This window comes from Clarias gariepinus, chromosome 12 (genome assembly GCF_024256425.1).
Source record: "Clarias gariepinus isolate MV-2021 ecotype Netherlands chromosome 12, CGAR_prim_01v2, whole genome shotgun sequence".
NCBI lineage: Eukaryota > Metazoa > Chordata > Actinopteri > Siluriformes > Clariidae > Clarias > Clarias gariepinus.
In genome coordinates this window covers 5,621,572-5,641,307 of record NC_071111.1, presented here as the reverse complement: position 1 = coordinate 5,641,307, position 19,736 = coordinate 5,621,572, and the positions used below count along the sequence as shown (strand labels likewise).

The window sequence follows — 19,736 nt, the reverse complement described above, 5'->3', positions numbered from 1 at the left end:
TCAAACACCAACATTCTCCATCAAACACCAACATTCTCCATCAAACACCAACATTCTCCATCAAACACCAACATTCTCCAACACGTATAAACATTAACCAACATTCACCATCAAACACCAACATTCTCCATTTAAACACCAACATCCTCCATCAAACACCAACATTCTCCATCAAACACCAACATTCTCCATCAAACACCAACATTCTCCATCGCTCACCAACATTCTCCATCAAACATCAACATTCTTCAACACATATAAACATTAATCAACATTCTCCATCACCCACCAACATTCTCCATCAAACACAAACATTCTTCAACACATATCAACATTATCCAATATTCTTCATCAAACACCAACATTCTCCATCAAACACAAACATTCTTCAACACATATCAACATTATCCAATATTCTTCATCAAACACCAACATTCTCCATCAAACACAAACATTCTTCAACACATATCAACATTAACCAATATTCTTCATCAAACACCAACATTCTCCATTTATGCAGGTGGGCTCAAGTAAAAGTTACAAGCTTAGATTGAAAAAATGACACTAGTGACACTACATAATTAAAAAATCCTGAATTATTCACATACTCCATTCATTTTTAATGCCTGATTAAAGTAAGACATGTTTGGAGCTGACACTTAAGAGAAGCTCCTTTAACCCAGTGTGAGAGTTTTTTAACAAGGCTGGTGTTTATTTCTTGGCTCAATAACGTTTTGTTCTTTGTATTAGTTTGTTGAAGGTGTTCGATTCATCAGAATTTCCTATCAGAATGACAGTTTCTTTTTAGACCAAGTTCAGCTGCTAATTAAAGGCTTAATTAGCTTTTAGACAGCTAATTGATCTGACAATTGCACACAGACAGTGAGTGAGTGAGGCGTCAGCACTCTCAGAGGACACGAGCTGAAGTGTTAGAGTCAGACGTCAAGTTAGTGTCAGTGTGACAGAAGAGACGAAGAAGAGACACCCAAACATCACACACAGCACACACACAGTCTACTCGCTCCATCACTCTGGGGGGTTAGTAATCCCTGTTTTCTTTGCGCCTCAAGAACATCAATAATACTTGCAAAAAAAAACAAAAAAACAAAAAAAAACGAATGAGATAAAGAGGAGATAACGCTACAGGATTCTTGTCACAAATTTGACCCACCCATAATTACAGACTGGTACTGACCTTACTACAAGTATTACAGATCTATCTCATGCACAGTGCAAGCACACAAGGGGCCTGAGAAGGCTAATGTTTCACACAGAATAATAGTCGATGAAAAGTTGTCTTAATTTAGGAATGTTGTGTTTGAGACCTCACCAGTACAAGGTGGAGGGAAGGAAGCAATCTTGGTGTTCAGTGGTGAATGTTGCTGTTTGGTGGTGAATGTTGGCATTTAATGTACACTAAAAAAAAATGAACATGGCTACCTGTTACAGGTACAAAAATGTAATATGTGTTTTGTACATAATAATTTCATGTTTCCAAGATGAACATGAATAAATTATGTTGTATTTGCATGGAATTGAACAACTTAACATGTATTAGATTCAATCATTGTAGGTGCATGTTATTCACAAGTTCTGACGCGTGTCTTTAGTTACACAGTGTCACTGACGACATCAGACGTTTCGTTGATTTCTTTGTCTCTTGTTTATTTTCAACATCAAAAACAACGGTTGTTACAGTTTCTTGCATAAATCCACTGTAGTCACGACGAGTCGCTTGCTGTGTTCTGTAGCTTCGATAGATTACAGTTACAACAACTTATTTTACTGTATTCCTTTTAGCTTACTGTCTCACGGTCAAAAGCTTGTGTGCTCCAAAACCTTTCTGTATCCTTCCGTGTCTTAACAGCAACTACAACTAACGTGCGTGATAGACATGGAACTGCATAACTGTGGGATGATGTCACAGAACAACCCATGAAGTGATGTCACAATACAAATTATATTTATGATACTTAATGCTTAATGCTTAACTAATAAACTGAAATAAGATAAACATAACAACAAATCACAAGAATGAAATATGGCCCTTACAATCATGTTGAGATAAACCAAAGAGATCTTGTCACTATGAAAACCGGAAATATCAAAGCAAACGTCGCGACAAGAGAACAGTGTGAGTGTAAGAGAGATTGAGGAAGACAAACGTTTGGCGTGCGTGTGGAAAAGGTAAGCAGGAATAATTCCCATCTTTCTAAATAGAAACGAAATACTAAACATAAATGTCACCTTCTGTTTAGCGATGTTTAGTCACTTACATCTTTTCAAATTAAGACCTCATTTGTAAGTTGCTGCTGGTGTTAAACAGGTTTTTATATATATATATATATATATATATATATATATATATATATATATATATATATAAAATAAAAATCTCTGTTTTATCCCGTTTGTCTTATGCTTCCTTCCTTCACAGAATTCAGTTGACCAGGGCTTGAAATTAAAATTTACTTGAGTTGTACTAACGCTATTCATTTATGTTAACAGTATTAAATTATGTTGGACGCAGCTGTAGTAAATAAGTAAAATGAACCTAATAAAATTAATTTAACTGATTAATTTTTTTAATTAAAATTACATTAAACATTTTTATAAGATAAGCACTAAGAAATTGTTGACTTTCCAATGGTAATGGAATATCAAAGACATAATTCAATTACATTAAAATTGCACAATTAATTGCCATTACAGTCAATGATAAAGATTATGTTAAGTCAACATGATTCTTTCACACAAGTTTAACATGAATGAAGTACTTTGGTTCAGCAGGCAAAAATTTGTGTAATTTGGCCACATTCTGATGATGTGGGACCGATGTACACATTAAAATCAAGTGAATTCAAAGGATTATTATTTTCAGTGTAGAGTGTTGATGTTTGATAAAAAATGTTGCTACCTTGTCATGAATGTTGGTGTTTGTAAAATTTGGTGTTTGATAAGAATGTTGTTGACTGAGGAAGTCAGTGTTTTAAAGTGTTCGTACACTGTAAAAAAAAAAGTTTGTAATTTTAACAGTAAAATACCGTATAAACACTACAGAATAAAACCGTATTTTACAAAACTTGGGATAACCGTAGAATTTACAGTGAAAAACTGTAATTAGTTTTATAGAGTAAGACCTTAAATTTAACAGTTAAAAACATATGAAAATATGGTTTAATGCAGTAAAATTTATGATATACTCTCACAGAAGGTATTTGTTACTAATATCATGAAGCACCAGTTTATATTTTACTAAATCTTTGTTAATAGAGTTAAAAAATCTGCTCTGTAACAAATAAACCAAAAATTTTACAGTAAAAAACTGGCAGCTGTGGTTGCCAGAAATTTACTATAAAAAATACGGTAGCAACATTATTGGTTGTGCGGGATTGCACTCATTATACTGTACATTTTACGGATTTTAATAGTTTTTTTCCTACGGTTTATAGTCGTCTAAATTACATTAACCAAGGACTTCAAAGTCGTAAATGGTATTCCGCCCATCTGATCACTGTGGCAAGGACAACCGCTAGCAGCCTGTGCCCGCATGCCAGCTCTGATCAGACCTGCACGTGCACACCTTTCCTTCCCTTTTTCCCTTCCTCCCTTCTTTAACCCTTTCCTTCCCTAAGTAAAATTACCCCTTTTCCATAAGACCTCATCCGTGTTTGTTGTTGCCCTCTTGTGCCAAACCCACAAAATACATGAACATATTTAACACTCCAGTGCAGTGTGCACTTAAAAACCACAATGCAGGACAGAGGACATAAACAATTTTAACATGTGTGTAATAAAAAAAATTTTGTGTAAAGTTGTAATAAAAGCCCTTTTATAAAATTATATGTTTAGATTGTCTGCCCAAAACGCTTAAAAATGTCCACAAAAACATTTGTTTATTTGATGTTAAAAATGTAAATATTATCCTCCTCAAAATTATTTGGTGTTCGATGGTCAGTGTTCGTGTTAAATGATTTATGTTGGTGTTTGATAGTGAATGCTGATGGTTATTAGAGAATATTGATGTTTGATGGTGATTGTTGGTGTTTGATGGACCATTTTGGTTTTTGATGTTGAATATTGGTGTTTTATGGTTGAAAGTTGATGGTGAATTGTGATGTTTGCTGGTGAATGTTTGTGTTTGATGGAGAATGTTGGTGTTTGATGGTGAATGTTGGTGTTTGATGGTGAATGTTGGTGTTTGATGGTGAATGTTGGTGTTTGATGGTGAATGTTTGTGTTTGATGGTGAATGTTTGTGTTTGATGGTGAATGTTGGTGTTTGATGGTGAATGTTGGTGTTTGATGGTGAATGTTGGTGTTTCATTGAAAAAGTTGGTGGTTGTAATTGTTTGTTTTTGCTGGTAAATGTTGGTACATGATGCTCAATAAGTTTAACATTAGTTAGGGTCTTCTAAGCTGATGATAAAACAATACATTAAAAAAAATAGTGTAAAATAATTTCTCCTTTGATTACTATGACAAATTAAAATCCTGAATTTTTCCTGTCAGATTAAAAGAGTTTGTCCTCTAAGATTTAAGACCAAGCAAGGAAAATCTTTAGGTCATAAATCAGGAGTAATGAAAAATCCTCATTAGACAGTCTGAGACAGGGCACACACACACACACACACACACACTACTGCCCTTAGACACAAAATCATCAATCACTCTGTAATGAACCCACACTGTGATTAATCACAGTAATTAATAAATCACACTGTAATTAAATGACACTATTCATGCAGTAATTAATCATACAATACACATCATAAAGAATAATTCATCACACTGCAATTAATCACACTGAACATTTAATCACACTGTAATTAAATTAAACAGTAAATCAGTCAAATACCTAATTATACAAATATTCACACTATTTACTTACACCAGCTACTCAATCACATTCACACTATTTACTCACACTTTAAATAATCAACCACAAAATGCATAATCAATACCTCTGTAACGACTCTAACTGTGATACATTAAAATAATCAATGAATCATGCTAAGGAATCAATAATACTGAAATTATTCACACTTATTATTCACACTATAATAAATCCTGCTGTGATTCATTAATCTGACTTTTCTCCATTATCTTTTAATTTCTTAATCATGCTGCATTTAATTGTTCTGTAGTTAATCTAATATAGAATTAACCACTGGATTAGTATTGTAGACCAGTAGATATTTAATCTCTTTCTCTCTCTCACACCTCACACACACTCGCTCACACACACACACACGCACACACGAAATGATAGGAGAACTGTAGAGCAGAGCGATTTATGATGAATTTAAATGAACACATCAAACTGACAGAAAACCAATAGGATGAAACAGAGACCATTCATTAAACAAAAGTGCGCACGCACGCACACACCTACACACACACCCACACACACACACACATATAAAAGAACATACCTAGTTTGGGCAGCGGATATGTGATTTGGAAGTAATCCTGATAGAAGTTGAGGAGGCTCTTGGTGATGTGCAGGACATAATCTCCGGATCCACTTTGAATGGCATCGGGCCGCGCAAACAGCCTTATCTACACACACACACACACACACACACAAAATGGGGTTATGTCATGTTAATTTTATGTTCGGTTAGTTGATAGAACTTGGTGAAAAAAGTTTGTTTATTAGATTTTTGTGAACAAAACACAATATATGTATACTCAGCAAAAAAAGAACCATCCCTTTTTCAGGACTGTGTATTTCAACAATAATGTTGTAAAAATCCAAATAACTTTACAGATCTTTATGTAAAGGGTTTAAACAATGTTTTCCATGCCTGTTCAATTAACCATAATCAATTAATTAACATGCACCTGTGGAATGGTCGTTAAGACCTTAACAGCTTACAGAAAGTAGGCACTTAAGGTCACAGTTCTAAAAACGCAGGACACTAAAGAGACTTGTCTACCGACTGTGAAAAACACCCAAAGAAAGATGCCCAGGGTCCCTGCTCATCTGCGTGAACGTGCATTAGGCATGCTGCAGGGAGGCATGAGGACCGCTGATGTGGCTAGGGCGATAAATCGCCATGTCCGCACCGTGAGACGCCTAAGACGGCACTACAGGGAGACAGGAAGGACAGCTGATCATCCTCGCAGTGGAAGACCATGTGTAACAACACCTGCACAGGATCGGTACATCCGAATATCACACCTGCGTGACAGGTACAGGATGGCCACAACAACCGCCCGAGTCACACCAGGAACACACAATCCCTCCATCAGTGCTCAGACTGTCCGCAATAGGCAGTCCATGAGGAGGAGATGCACTGCAGTACTTCAAGCAGCTGGTGGCCACCAGATACTGACTGGTACTTTTGATTTTGAGCCTCACTTCATTCAGGGACACATTGGGAAACATTTTTAGTTTATGTCTTATGGTGTTGACTCTTTTAGTGTTCATACAAATATTTACACATTAAGTTTACTGAAAGTAAAAACAGTTGATTGTCAGAGGACGAAGATCAGAACTCACGCACAAAGTGCAGCTACTCTTCCTATTTCTACACTGAAATTATTTTAAAGTACAATACACTGTAAGTCTGATCTGCTCACTGCCTTCAGTGCAGCTTCAGTGTGGACTTCACTGGAGAAGACATGGATCTGATCTAATCTGATCTGAATGAAGAAGTCAGTAAATCCACCTCGCCATGTCTCCGTAACAATTCAATTCATTTAAATCCATTGAACTAAACCGACTCGTAACTGAATCACCGGAACAGAAAAAGCGACTCGAGTGATACCAGAGAGACACATCCAGGTCACTGATCTGTCACCTGGAGCTTCAGGAGATCTTTTCCCATAAGCACCTTCATTCTCTTCTCCTTCAAAATCTCTAAAGCCGTCTGCTCCTCTCTCACTGCTGTGGTGTGTCTGCTTTGATGGTGTTTGACTCTAAATCTCACAGCATTTTGTCACTGAACAGAGAGAGAAAGAAACAAATAGAGAGAGAGAGAGTGAAAGAATACGAGGTGTCACACGTTCCCTCTGTAAAACTAATGGTTCTGTTGGATAGGCTGAGGGCTAATGCACCACTGTTTCTGCACCACCATCAATCCAGCCAGAATCAAAGGCTTCGTCTCTCTCTCTCTCTCTCTCTCTCTCTCTCTCTCAGAAGGCAAAGAAAAAGACATTGTTTCACAGCACCTCCTACATCACAGTTCACTTTTATATGAATTTAATTCTTTACAAATATTCCTGGTTTATTGGCTGTAGGAGGTGAAGTGATAAAAACCCCACACAGAATGCAAATTAATTCAGGATTATTCAGCCTTGGGGAGAATTAATTAGTCATGAGGTTCCATATGCTGGTCATTTTTCTCTTTTTTCTCTCTTTTTTGTCTCAGGACTCTAATGGAGTTAATTGGACTGGAATTGAGCGGCTCTGAGTCTGTTATCGACTGGAGGATAATGACACCATACGAAGCTCGGAGGATCTGCACAGCTCGTAGCTCACGGACGAGAGGAACAGAATGAAGGGTTTTAAAAACTGGCTGAGTCACCAATCCAACGACACCCAACACCCCCGCCGCCAAACACACACACACACACACACACACACACACACACACACACACACACACACACACACAGGAAGAGAGAATCCCTCAGGACTCTGATTCACACAAGCTGCCGTGTCACAGACTGGAAGGTAACAGCGAAAGACCTTGGATCTGTAAATATTTCTGCTCCTCCACTAAAAGTAAAAACCAGAGACACATGTTTCTATAGCAGCAGTGTCTGTCCACTTACTGCTTCCGAACATTTATCCCATATCGCATCACATGTGTAAATATCTTCACGAATAAAGCTCTGACTGTAGAGGGTTTAAATGTGTTTTTATTCAAATCTTTCATCCTAAAACCCCATGCCCTTCATTGTTTCCGCGAATGTCTGCTCTAACTCACACAGTTTAACCTCATGGAGGGTGGGTTAACGAGCCGATGAGTTGTTTCTATGTGTGTTAGAAAAATGGAAAGACTCAAGATGTTCAGAGCAGCATCAGCACTCAATATACAGGCAATGTTCTATTTAAGACCCGGGGTAATAATAATAACAATTAGTAGGATACAGTACATGTTACATTTACTGTTACTATCCCAGGCCCATTTCTGTTTCAATTAGTGTTATTGTTGAATGGAGACACTGATAATGTTACAAGTACTGTTGCTGTTTCTGTTACTCTTACTATCACTTTACTGTTGTTACTGTAACTATTACCATTCGTCATGGGTGTCCCCTAGAGGGCGCTGTGCACCCCTGGAATTTTTTATTTTTTTTGTTTGTTTTTTTACAATTAAGCACTTTTAAGTTTTCTTTCTTTGCTCTTTGAATTCACAGTTTAGTTGTATACTGTATATAAGTCCTTAATGCTGTAAGTTGTGTATTGATATGTTTTAAGTACTTCTCTTTAAATCTTTTACTTTTGCCAATCTGAATCACATTGAGTTGTCACAGAGCTAAGCCCTTTGGTACCTGTACTAAGTTCTACTGTTTTAGAATTCTGCCATGCTACAGTATGTCAATCATGTCATACTGACCCAGAAACATGTCATTCTATGCCTGAGTCATGTCCTGTTTTATGTCCTGAATTATGTCTTGTACAGTCGAACAGAAAGACAAGCAAGCTTCTAATCTGGGTTTGTAGGATCTCCAGGAGCAAGGGTTGTTGCTTGCCATCCAGGTGCCCTAGCTTCAGGTGAAGGTCAACAGGGACCTCCTGAATTAAGCACTGCTAGTCCAGAGTAATGAAGTTTTGTCCTGGAACCCTGTTGTTTCAGAGTTAAACCCTGAACTCAGCTCTGTTTTACTACAATCCTGCAATGTCAGAAGCAGTCGCTACTGACCTTAAACAACACTATGCCTGAGTCATGCCCTGTTCCATGGCTCATTGCTGCCCTGCTCTGCACCATCTAAGTCATGCATTGCACCAGCAATGTGTCCCACAAAGTCTCTGCCACGCTTTGCACAATCCCATCCTAGCCCAGCACTATCCCTTGATGCCCAGGACAAATTGCAGACTATACTGTACCAACTGTTTTTGAAAAACAGTTTGCTTCTTCCACCATCTGGCTTTGAGAGCATCGTGCCTGCAGTTCAAGTTTCTGCATTCCCTAGCTCTGAGAACATCATAGCTGCAGCTTTTTTAATTAGCGGTCGCTCTGCACCTCAGTTCATCTTTGAGAAAGTTATGCTGGCTCCACAACTTTTTTTTTTTTTTAATCATCTTTGTTCTGCATCTTAACTTAGACTTTGACCTGAAGTTGTCCTGCTTGCTTCCTTAAGCTTCCTTAAGAGCTATAAAGTAGTCTCTTAAGCTCCAAGCTACATCCCAACTTACCCTTAGGCTTACAAAATCATTTTGTCCCAATCGCTCCCCATTTCTGGTTCATGGCCATTATGGCCTCTAAGCCTTAGCCATAGCTAAGTGTTGCCCCAACTGAAAGTCCTTTTCTAGTTCCCCTAAGTCCTGGCCCAGTTTTACGTCCATGTCTCAACTTAACAGCCATGCTAGGTCCTAACCCAATCATCATGCAAAGTGGTGGTCTAGTTCCAGCAATTATGCTAATTATCACCTAGTCATTTAATTAAGCTTTGTTAAGGACTACACGCCAAGCCCCACCCAGCATGCATGTCCTGTATCACCGCTTCAGCCTTAGAGAACGGAAGCTGCCCTGGTGCACTATTATGGTCTCACTGTTATGGTGAGCATTACTGATAGTGTTAAAATTATTGTTACCGTTGCCAATACTGTTACAGTTATTGTTACATTGACTGTTCGTATGTCTGTATTACCATTACAGTTATTGTGACAGTGACCGTTACAGCCATGAACAGGTTAATGTAGACCTGCAGCAGTCTGGTTCATGCGTGAGAAAGTGATCAAAAGCTAAGAAAATATAAATAAACTGGAGGAAGTGATGAGGAGAAAAGCAAAGTGAGGATAAATACATTTTTATGGTTACGCTTCTGCTGCTGTCACCTCAAAAACGCCTTTTTAATCGAACTGCCTTTTTATCCTGAAATGGAGATTATAATAGTGGCGTTTCACACTGCTTAAAAAGCGCAATATCCTCCCCCACTGTGTGCATGTGTGTGTGTGCATGTGTGTGTGTGTGTGTGTCAGTGCCTGCTCTAGTAGTGAGCTGTGTTCGGCTTGTTAGCACACCCAGAGGAGAGATAATAGCACACAGCATGTGGCGGAAATGAGGAAATAAATAAATTCCTTTTGTGTTTTTTTTCCTTCCCATTATCACTCTACCGGTGATGGGATCCTCATCTTATCATAAGTCATTAAAAACAAAGAAACCTCACATAAGCAGTTCACTTGCTTATTAAAGACAGAGACGAGTGAGTCTACATGTGGACATTATGCATGAGCAACTTGCTCTGAGTTCGGCATCTACAAGGTTTACGTTTATTACTGAGTCGTAAACATAAAACACATGAAAACGTCCCTGTCCGTGTAAAGCGTTGGCGAAGAAAACAGCAGAGTCAGTGGCGTCCTCCATCCAATACAAGTGTTGGGTTTTTAAATGGAGAGTAAATCTCCATACTCTAGTGTCTTTTAATGGGGCCATGTGTTAGACCTACCATCACTCCACTATGTGTCATCGTCTGTCTGGAGCCGAAGTCACACACAGCCCACGAAACATAATAAGTGGACATCCGAGGCGTCCTGGAGAACCGATTGGTGATCCAGCCATCCTTGTCCAGCCTGGACGACTCGATGGGCATGTTGGAGATGGATTGGAAGGAAGCGTCATGTCTCAGTGTCACACTGAAGGTGGCTTTATAGACAGGCTCGTCAAAACATGGGAAAGCTTTCCTTGCATGAGTCGGAGAGAACTGAGTCACAGCAGTGTACCTGCACAGACAGAAAGGAGATTAAACCAAAAAAAAGATGAGGAGAAGATAACGAGGACAGAGGAGCAGTTTTGAAAGTGTACCATCATAAAAAAAAAATTGGTCACACAGAGACCCTCCTGATTGGCAAGAAAAATGTCCAAAACTGCATATAAACAGCATTAGTCTCAGCAAATCCTGTGTGTGTGTGTGACTGAGTGTGTGTGTGCGTGTGTGAGACAGAATAACTTAATAACGCCACTAGACACTCTTTGCTGGATTTGCATTTTTTTGTAAGTCCAGTGCGTTCTCTTCTAAAAAAAAAAAGTAAATATCTTACACCTCCCTCTTTATTAATTCACAATTGTATGCATAAAATGTTTATTCCTTGAGATGAGCAATTGTAATGCCTTAGATTGCCGGTCAGGTAAATCTATAAGCACCTTTAACCTCGGTTGCTACTGTATGCAGTTCCACTGTAGAGGCGATCAGGTGAAATGCGCAGCACCTGGGCGTACGTCTACTTAAACCTTACAGATGAGTCACTTGGCGTGCAGACATTAGTTCGACGCCAGGTAGTGAGTGGATCAATGTCTCTCTGGGACAGGACAGTAAAAGGACAAGGGCAGGGTGAGACTGGGCAGGATTTTTAAAGTGAAGATTTGCTGTATGAAGAAATTTTTTCTTTTTATTAAAATAAAGAATTTTTAATTAAAGGAAGAGTTTTTCCTAACGACCACGCATCCTCCCCTTAAGCCTGCATTGGGCTCCTCCCCATACTTCCCTCTGCACTGTTAGGACTCACTCCGCCCATACATAACAGCAATATATTTCATCCAGCTGCATTTTTTCTGATTTCTAATGACAGTCATGAAATTATTATTTTATTTACAGTGTTATATGTATGTATAGTATTTAATATTGTTCTCAGTTCGTCCATATTTTTGGATTGAATATAAAACAAACCTCTTTTTTTTTAAATATATAATCATAACATACAGTGGTTAGATCAAACTGACAGTATTAATGTTTGCATTCTCAGTATTAAATCCACATTCTGAATACGGCCCTGTGTGAATAAAAAGGGAATAAAATCTGACGGGTTTATTTAACGTTCACTCCATAACTTATTACACAGGATATAAAAATCAAGCGTGGGCTCTAAGGCTCAGTGTGGAGAGAATATAACATGGCCGTAGAAATATGTTCACAAGCCCAGCAAGTCAGGCTTAAAATTAATACAGTATAGTGACACTTGTTGTTTTACATCTTAAACTTGTTCATAAAAAAATATATATATATATAATGCATCATTTTCCATCAGAGCTGCAGCACAAGAAAAGAATTGAATCTGGATGTTTTGTGGTCAGAGCTTCCTGTACAAATGCAGTTACTGATATTTTTATCCAGTTACAAACTGCTGCCATATGGAGAACTGGGAGCTGAATGGAGGAGTGTCAGTGCACACACACACACACACACACACACACTGAATGAGTGATGAGCAGGAGGTGAATCTCCACAGACAGGCGTAGCAGTGATGGAGCTACGCGTTAGTGCTCTGCACAATTAAAGTGAATAGTGTGTGTGAGTAAAGGTGGTGTTTACAAGCAGGAGATTCGGCTCATGGAGGGACGTCAGGGTGTCTGATCAGCATTGTGTGAAGGATAGAAGTGAAGAACTGTGTAGAATCAAGACAGCGGCTTAAACCAACTGCCCAGTCTTACTAGTTTTATGATAAACTAAATAAGTTTAGTTAATAAATACATTTTCATCAGTCACTTAGGGTGTTTTTCATGAGCATTAGTAATATATTTCATTGTGTCTGCATCAGGACCATGGTGCACAAACTTTTGACTGGTCTAAAATGTTAAAATGTAACACTGTAAATTTTGCTTCTATTGGCTTTTAAGGGAAATGAAAGAATGTTAAACACGTGTATGTGTGCCGCAGCAGCACACTGCAGGTGTTTATTAACTCGTCACGGGGTAAATCACGTTCCCACGCTGAGCTGTAAGTGCATGCTGGAGTAAACGCTGAAAGTGGGGTTACCTTCTCTCACCGTGCAGCATGTAGGAGGTGTGGTAAAATCCCAGAAACTGGTTCTGGATCTGAGCCTGGAAAGTCACGTAGATCTTATACGTTCTGAAGGGTTTCATTTCCCGGTGCAGCGCGATGACGTACAGCTGGTTGTGTGGGTACCGGAAGTGCCGGTGGATCCTCATGGCGCCTGGTTTCTTATTATCCGAATACACAGCCACCTTTTCGATGTTCAGCTTGTCAGCGTGCAGTACGACAAACTTGGTGGCGTTCAAACACTCGAGCTCGATGCTCACCTCCCCAGAGAAGGTGAAGTTGTGCATGTAGACGGAGAGCTGGAGGTCATAGTGGCGGGGTCTCACTGATGTTGGTAAGCGTAAATGCCGCCACGGCTGCATGTCCCCACCTTTTTGTTCGCTACCTCTTTCTCGTGACTGATTGGAGCCGGTACTAGGTGAAACCACAATCTCATGACCGCTGCCGCATTTCTCAAAGCTGACGGCCAGCGTCACAGCGACAGCCGACACCACCACGAGCGTGAGGATGGAGACAGCGAATGCCAGCATGAGCCGCTTGTGCACGGTGACGTGGCGCTCAGGGGTCCGGGGACGCACCACCACACTGTCAGCCCAGCGGTCAGACACCGCACGACCGTTCCGCACACTCAACTCCTCGATCCCCATTGCCAGGTTAACTTACTGCAAACAAGCAGAGGAAATGTTCTGAGCTTTATCAGCATAAGAATACAAAAAAATCTTATTTTTTCAGATTTAACACACAGAATTAATTATTCCCAATATTTCTGACGCACAGAAGTAAATCAACACATACAGGACTGAATGACTACATACAGTATTGAACTAAAGTGCTCACCAAAGTGTTCAATAATCAGAGCCTGTGTTAAGTGTAACAAAGCTACAGTATCATTTGGCTAGCATTTCTTCTGTAAAACATAACATCATTTATCTTTGGTATCAAACTTTCCCAGAAAGTTAATGTCGGCTACCTTGGTAACATTTTATTCAGCTTCCAAACATAGCTAATTGCAAGTTTGCATTTCAGTTATAGCTTTGCTTTGCCTGCTAGCATGCATTTCTCGGCACTGCAGACATGGGTGTTTTCAAACCTCTTTTCCGAGTAAGCATTATGTTATACAGCTTACTTTACATTGACTTCTACACAAAGTGAATTGAATGAAGTTGTTCAGAACTATTGAATTCTTTTCTCACTTAAACTACTGTACATTAGTAAAAAGTTATGTTTCAAGTCAAATCAGGACTTTTGATTGGGCAAAATAACAGAACACAGTTATGAGATTAAATCCTCCTTTTATTCCTGTAAGCCACCTCAGATGAGATCATCATTCACAGACGTACTTCTTTTTCTTCCTTTGTTTTCTTTCTTTTTTTTTATTATGGGCAAAAAAATAAATAAAATCAATCGCCAATTGGTTTAGTCTTGGTTTGACTTAAATGCCCCATGCATACTGTAGTTACAGCACATTCTGCAGATGCTACACCACTGTTATAACAATGATGGAACTTTTAAACACCCCATGCTTCTAAATTCTACAGCAATTTGGTGAATTTGCAGAACAACTACACTGTATTGAATATAGGAAAATCAACTTCGCAAATGTATTGCAGAAATAAAGGGTTGTAGGATGTACTTTAGATCAACTAGAACAGATATAAAAGGTTATCTAACAGCTCTACCTGGTCTGCCTTCATTAAAATCATTATAATAATGGAATGTTTTTGGATATTTCTAAAGTTCTCTAAACAATAACTGTGAAGAAAGGACAAATGTCAATGAGAGGAAGATTCACAAGCTGCAGAGATGATGATGATGAAGAGTGAGGAGACCATGACCTTGTTGAGAACCATAGATTTTGATTGAATAAATCCTACAGTAATTGATCCTGTGGTCAGTCCATGATAGAAGCTGGTATTAGATTGCAGCCAATCCTAGCACATGTCTATATTATAAGAATGTTTTATTAAAACCATCAGAGAAGAATCATGTTCTATAAGGGGATCTGCTTGAACTTGTAAAATATTTTAAGCAAAGCCTTCAGAAACCTTCAGTTCATCTGTACTGGTTTGAAACTTGTGCTAGCACATTTTTACATTCTAATTTTGGTATTTTGGACCTTTACAGCGCTATGGATTAAGTTTAATTCAGCAAAGAATTCAAAGATTTGGTAGTGTTGTCTTAGATCTAACTATGCAGCTTTTGCTATGTTCACATTTCAGCTGAGACTGTCTGCTAATAAACTGTCAATAGTTCAAATAAATAAATAAATAAATAAATAAATGAATAAAGGGAAAAAACATACAGTTCACATCACCTGTTAAGGAGCAATGGCATGAATTCTAAACAAGCATCGGATTTAGATTAATCTGTTTTGTGTCATGACTTTTTTGCATTTTAGAAAATGATTTCAACCACACCAAAGAATAATGTCGCTATTTCTTCCATCCAATTCTGCCTTTTAAAATCCCATAGAGGATTTTTTTTCCTTGTGGAAGTTAAAGTTTTACAACCAACAGCCACATGACCAGATGTTTCTCCTGGACATTGCAGTGGAGAGCTGCCAGGGGTAGATCCAGCTTACTAAAGGTTTTACTAAAGATTACAGTTTACACATGCAGAGTGTATATGCTGTATATAAAGTGCATATACACCTATCAGCCATAACTTTAAAATTATTTACATGGCGTTTGGGGCATAACGCAGCTTAGCCCCATCTGGAGATGTGCGTGGTCTCTAGCACTGGGACATTAGCTGTGGATCGATTGGGTGTTGTGGGTTGCCGAGTGAGACCTCCATGGATTTGACTTACTTGTCCAGAGCATCCCGTGGGGTCTTAATCTGATTGGGATCTGGGGAGTTTGGTAACTGCATTAGCAACCTTGAACTCTTACCCGCTGGGCCCCATGTGTGATGGGCCTGTGATGCACTATGTGTTCTGGTACTTTTCTAGCATAGCCAGTAATGACTTTTTTGATCATTTGAGCTGCTTTGGCTTTTTGTGGGATCAGACCAGATAGGCCAGTCTTTCCTCCCACGTGCATTGGTTAGCCTTGGGTGCCTATAATTTAATTACCAGTTTACTGGTGTATAATTAATAATCAGTGTTATTCTGTTTACCACGTGTTGGTTACAGCACATTCTGTTTACCTAATGTCATGGCTGATATCACACAGTGTATATAGTTCTGTCAGCATACTAACTCATTACTGAATATTTTTCTGTGCAACAAAACTATCAAGAAAAATAATTCAATCAATGAAAGACACTGGTACACATAATTTTGGGTGGCATGATGGTGTAGTGGTTAGCACTATGGCCTGACACCTTCAGGATCGGGGTTCAACTCCCACCCTAGGTCTGTGTACTTGAAGTTCTTTCCGTGCTTGGTGGGTTCCATTTAGGTACTTCGGGTTTCCTCCCACAGTCCAAAGACAGATTAGGCTAGATAGATTAGGCTAAACTGACTTTTCTAAATTGTCCATGGTGTGTGTCCGTGCCCCGCAGTAGATATGAGTGATAATATGACCAGTTTGACAGCAAAAAGTGATAAATGCTGTTTTCAAACTTTAAAAAAACTTTTGTTAAAGATATGGTTTACATATAATATATAATAAAAATATTAAAAATATATAAAAGACCTTGTTTTTGAAGGTTTAAACCTCCATGTTTCAGCAGACCATGAAAGACAGCAGCCACAACTTCAAGCAAAAGCAGACACCTCATATGAAACCAATTATATTACATATTTTCCTTGGTTCGTGTATTTTTTAAACAAAATTAATTAAGTAAATAATGTTACAACACTTAAAATAGGCATGAATGATTTATATACAGACTTGAGATACATGTGTGCAAGAAGGTAATGTACACATGCATGTTTTAAAGCTGTCAGATTCACTTTGTCTGGTTTGGTCTGCTCTATCCTGGGATGTTATAATCCTAAGAGACCACTGACACACAACGGGTCAGTTGATGCACAAACGGATGGCATACGCTGTATACCTGTACTATGGCAGGGAGCTGTAGTCATGTACCAAAGTGAAACTGAAACTGGTAGAGGAAGAGGCTAAAGATTTTGTAAACTAAGGTATTTGTATTGTTTAGAATATTTCTTATGATCTTTAACGATCGTTGTAAAAAGGTTGTGTGTGCAACAAACCTCAACACTTCTTTTTTTATTTAATTTGTACTACCACTTAGTTTTTGACCCATTACAAAATCAAAATCAAATCACAAGTTTGGAATACTTTAAATAAAATTTCTAACAACACATTAAGGACACTAAATTGCATTACTCATATAAAATCAACCACAATTGCAGACAAAAGTGGAAGGTGGAGTTATAACGTTGTGTATTTCCCTATTTGTTATTTCTAACATTCTTGTTACTTAAAGAAACCATGCACAAAATATTCGTTATCAGTTTGCAATACCTATAACTCATTCTTCTCAGACTTGCCAAAATTTTGTTCTTTCAATTTGCTGTCATATGATCTCGGTGAAACTTAGTAGTCCTTGAGACATGTAGAGAGCATTTAGTTTAGCATTTAAACTAATTAAATAGTTAGAGAAGGAATACAAATCATCATTTGTGGTGATGTTCTAGTGAAATAATCAACAATAATGCGAAAATAATCTGGTTTATTTTTCTATAAAATGCCATCACCAAGTGCTTTATTTCTTTTATACCACAGCAACGTGGCAACAGTTTAAATGAATATTTCATTATAAAATAAAGCGTCCTTTTTACACTGCCCAGTTATTTAAAAGTCATCCTTTGGATTTAAATAAGCCTTTCTTTGAATAATTACAGCAGTAATTAATATGTTTCAGCGGGCAACATTTCTTTCAACCCTAACTGATGATATTGGTGAGGAGCTTCTTGTGTCTTAAACAACCATGTCGACAATGTGTCTCAAGGTCAAGGAAAAGATGTAACTGTGGGTAGCGTCAAATTATTGGCTGATGTCAAACAAAAAAATGAACTAAGGACATGCTGAAATTACAGAAGTTGGGTTAAGAACTGTCCAACACATCATAAAAAACCTGAAGGGGTAATGTTGAACTGTCAGATTCATGGAAGAAATGTGATCAGACAAAAAATAATAAATGAGTGTGATCAGAGATCACTTAAACACTTGGTGAAGCTGAATCCAAAGTGGACAAAATAAATCAGTGGGGGGGAGCAAGGCAGTGTTATGATCTGGGTTTTTTTTTTTCAGTTGCTCGGGTCTAGGCTCAGCAATGTTATGTGGCAAGAAAATTAAGTCAGCTGACAAACCTGAATGTACTAAATGACCAGGTATCACCAGACGCACCATACATATCACATATCATACCAGAACTCAAATAGTGAAAGAGTGGTTTTGGGAGCATGAGAAATCATATTTACATGTTAATTGGAACAAAATTTAGCATGTATGAGTTATTAATTAGTTCATTAATTAATTTTGTCCAGGCAGCGTATACAACTAGCGGCATGTTAGTCATTAAATCATTAGCTGGTAAACAATTATGTATGGAGCTGTTAGAGTAAAAAAAGAAAAAATCAAATTGATTTCATTTTCTGTCAGTATATATATTTAATTTAATGTCAATTTAATTTTATTTGTATGTCATTGTTGCAATGCAGCTTTACAGTCCTGCAGTTATGGAAATGTGTATGAAATATGTGAGAAAAAATATTGGAAACAAAAAAGAGTAATATTTCTAATATATATTTTATTTAGTAATATTAATTATATTTAGTAATATTTCTTTTTAGTTATCAGAAATCACTTTATAGTCACATTTCATGATTTGGAATGTCCATGAAACAAGTTAGTTCCTGTTCCCACTCACCTTGTAGCAGCTATAAACAGTCGCTCCCTCGGCAGTCCCTCTTTATTCTCTCTCATAAAGTTTCTTTTTCACTAAAAAACACTCCGTTAATAGAAACACTGATCATCCGTGAACGACTCCCGTACGGTCTCCTGCGCTCCTCTGTGCTAAGCCCCTGACTGATCCCCACACTGGCTCCTTCTTTGTGCCCATGCTGGGGCTGCGGGTCCGAGCGGAGGCAGAGTCCAGCAGGGGCTCGGGGTGTCCCTCTGCGGATGGAGCCTGAAGAGCCGCTGACAGTCGGAGGATGTTCCGCGCTACGGAGCTCCATGTGCCGGAATCTCACACACACACGCCGAACATCTCCGGAGTCTCGTGCTGTAAAGTCTCTCTCTCTCTCACACACACACACACACACACACTGAGAGATCCTAAAAAAAAGAGGAGGTCCCAGGCTGATCCAGACACGGATCTACCCCAGGATGTGTGTAGATCAGACTGTAGTCTCACCACACATCAGCCCGCTCCTAAAGCTCGCATCCTCCCGCAGCGCAGCGCAGAGCAGCGCGTCTCCGAGCGCCTCCAGCATCAGCACCGGCTCCTTTATCAGCGCGCGCACACACACACACAGCGCGCTCACTACCGAATTAACGTCCAATCCAGAGACACTGCACTGCGCGACTGTGCTTCACATCAACCGGAAGTTAGGGTTTGATTCATCTCTCTCTCTCTCTCTCTCTAGTGCTCTCTCCAACACAGCTGGTCTCTCTCTCTCTCTCTCTCTCTCTGCTTGTCTTCCTGCCCCCTTTCTCTCCCTGTTCTAAACCTCTTTTCTTTTCTTTCTCTCCTATTTGTCTTACGGGTTACTTTCTCTTCCTGATGTGTACCCTAACAAAAAAATAAAATAAAATACACTTTAGTGTATTACAAATATATTCGAATATACTTCGATAGTACATTGCA

General features: G+C 38.6%; 1 protein-coding gene across 1 annotated transcript in view; it reads right to left on the bottom strand.

The window, feature by feature from the left end:
* The window catches only part of LOC128534330 (thyrotropin-releasing hormone-degrading ectoenzyme-like), a 58,478-nt gene extending 39,159 nt beyond the window's left edge, over nucleotides 1-19,319 (bottom strand). The window contains exons 1-4 of the mRNA XM_053508721.1: nucleotides 18,795-19,319; nucleotides 12,930-13,615; nucleotides 10,626-10,899; nucleotides 5,435-5,561 (exon numbers count right to left, since the gene is read on the bottom strand). Of these exons, the coding sequence (XP_053364696.1) occupies nucleotides 5,435-5,561; nucleotides 10,626-10,899; nucleotides 12,930-13,600 (1,072 nt within the window). The 5' untranslated portion in view covers nucleotides 13,601-13,615; nucleotides 18,795-19,319. The remainder of the gene's footprint in view (nucleotides 1-5,434; nucleotides 5,562-10,625; nucleotides 10,900-12,929; nucleotides 13,616-18,794) is intronic.
* Nucleotides 19,320-19,736: the final 417 nt, after the last annotated feature.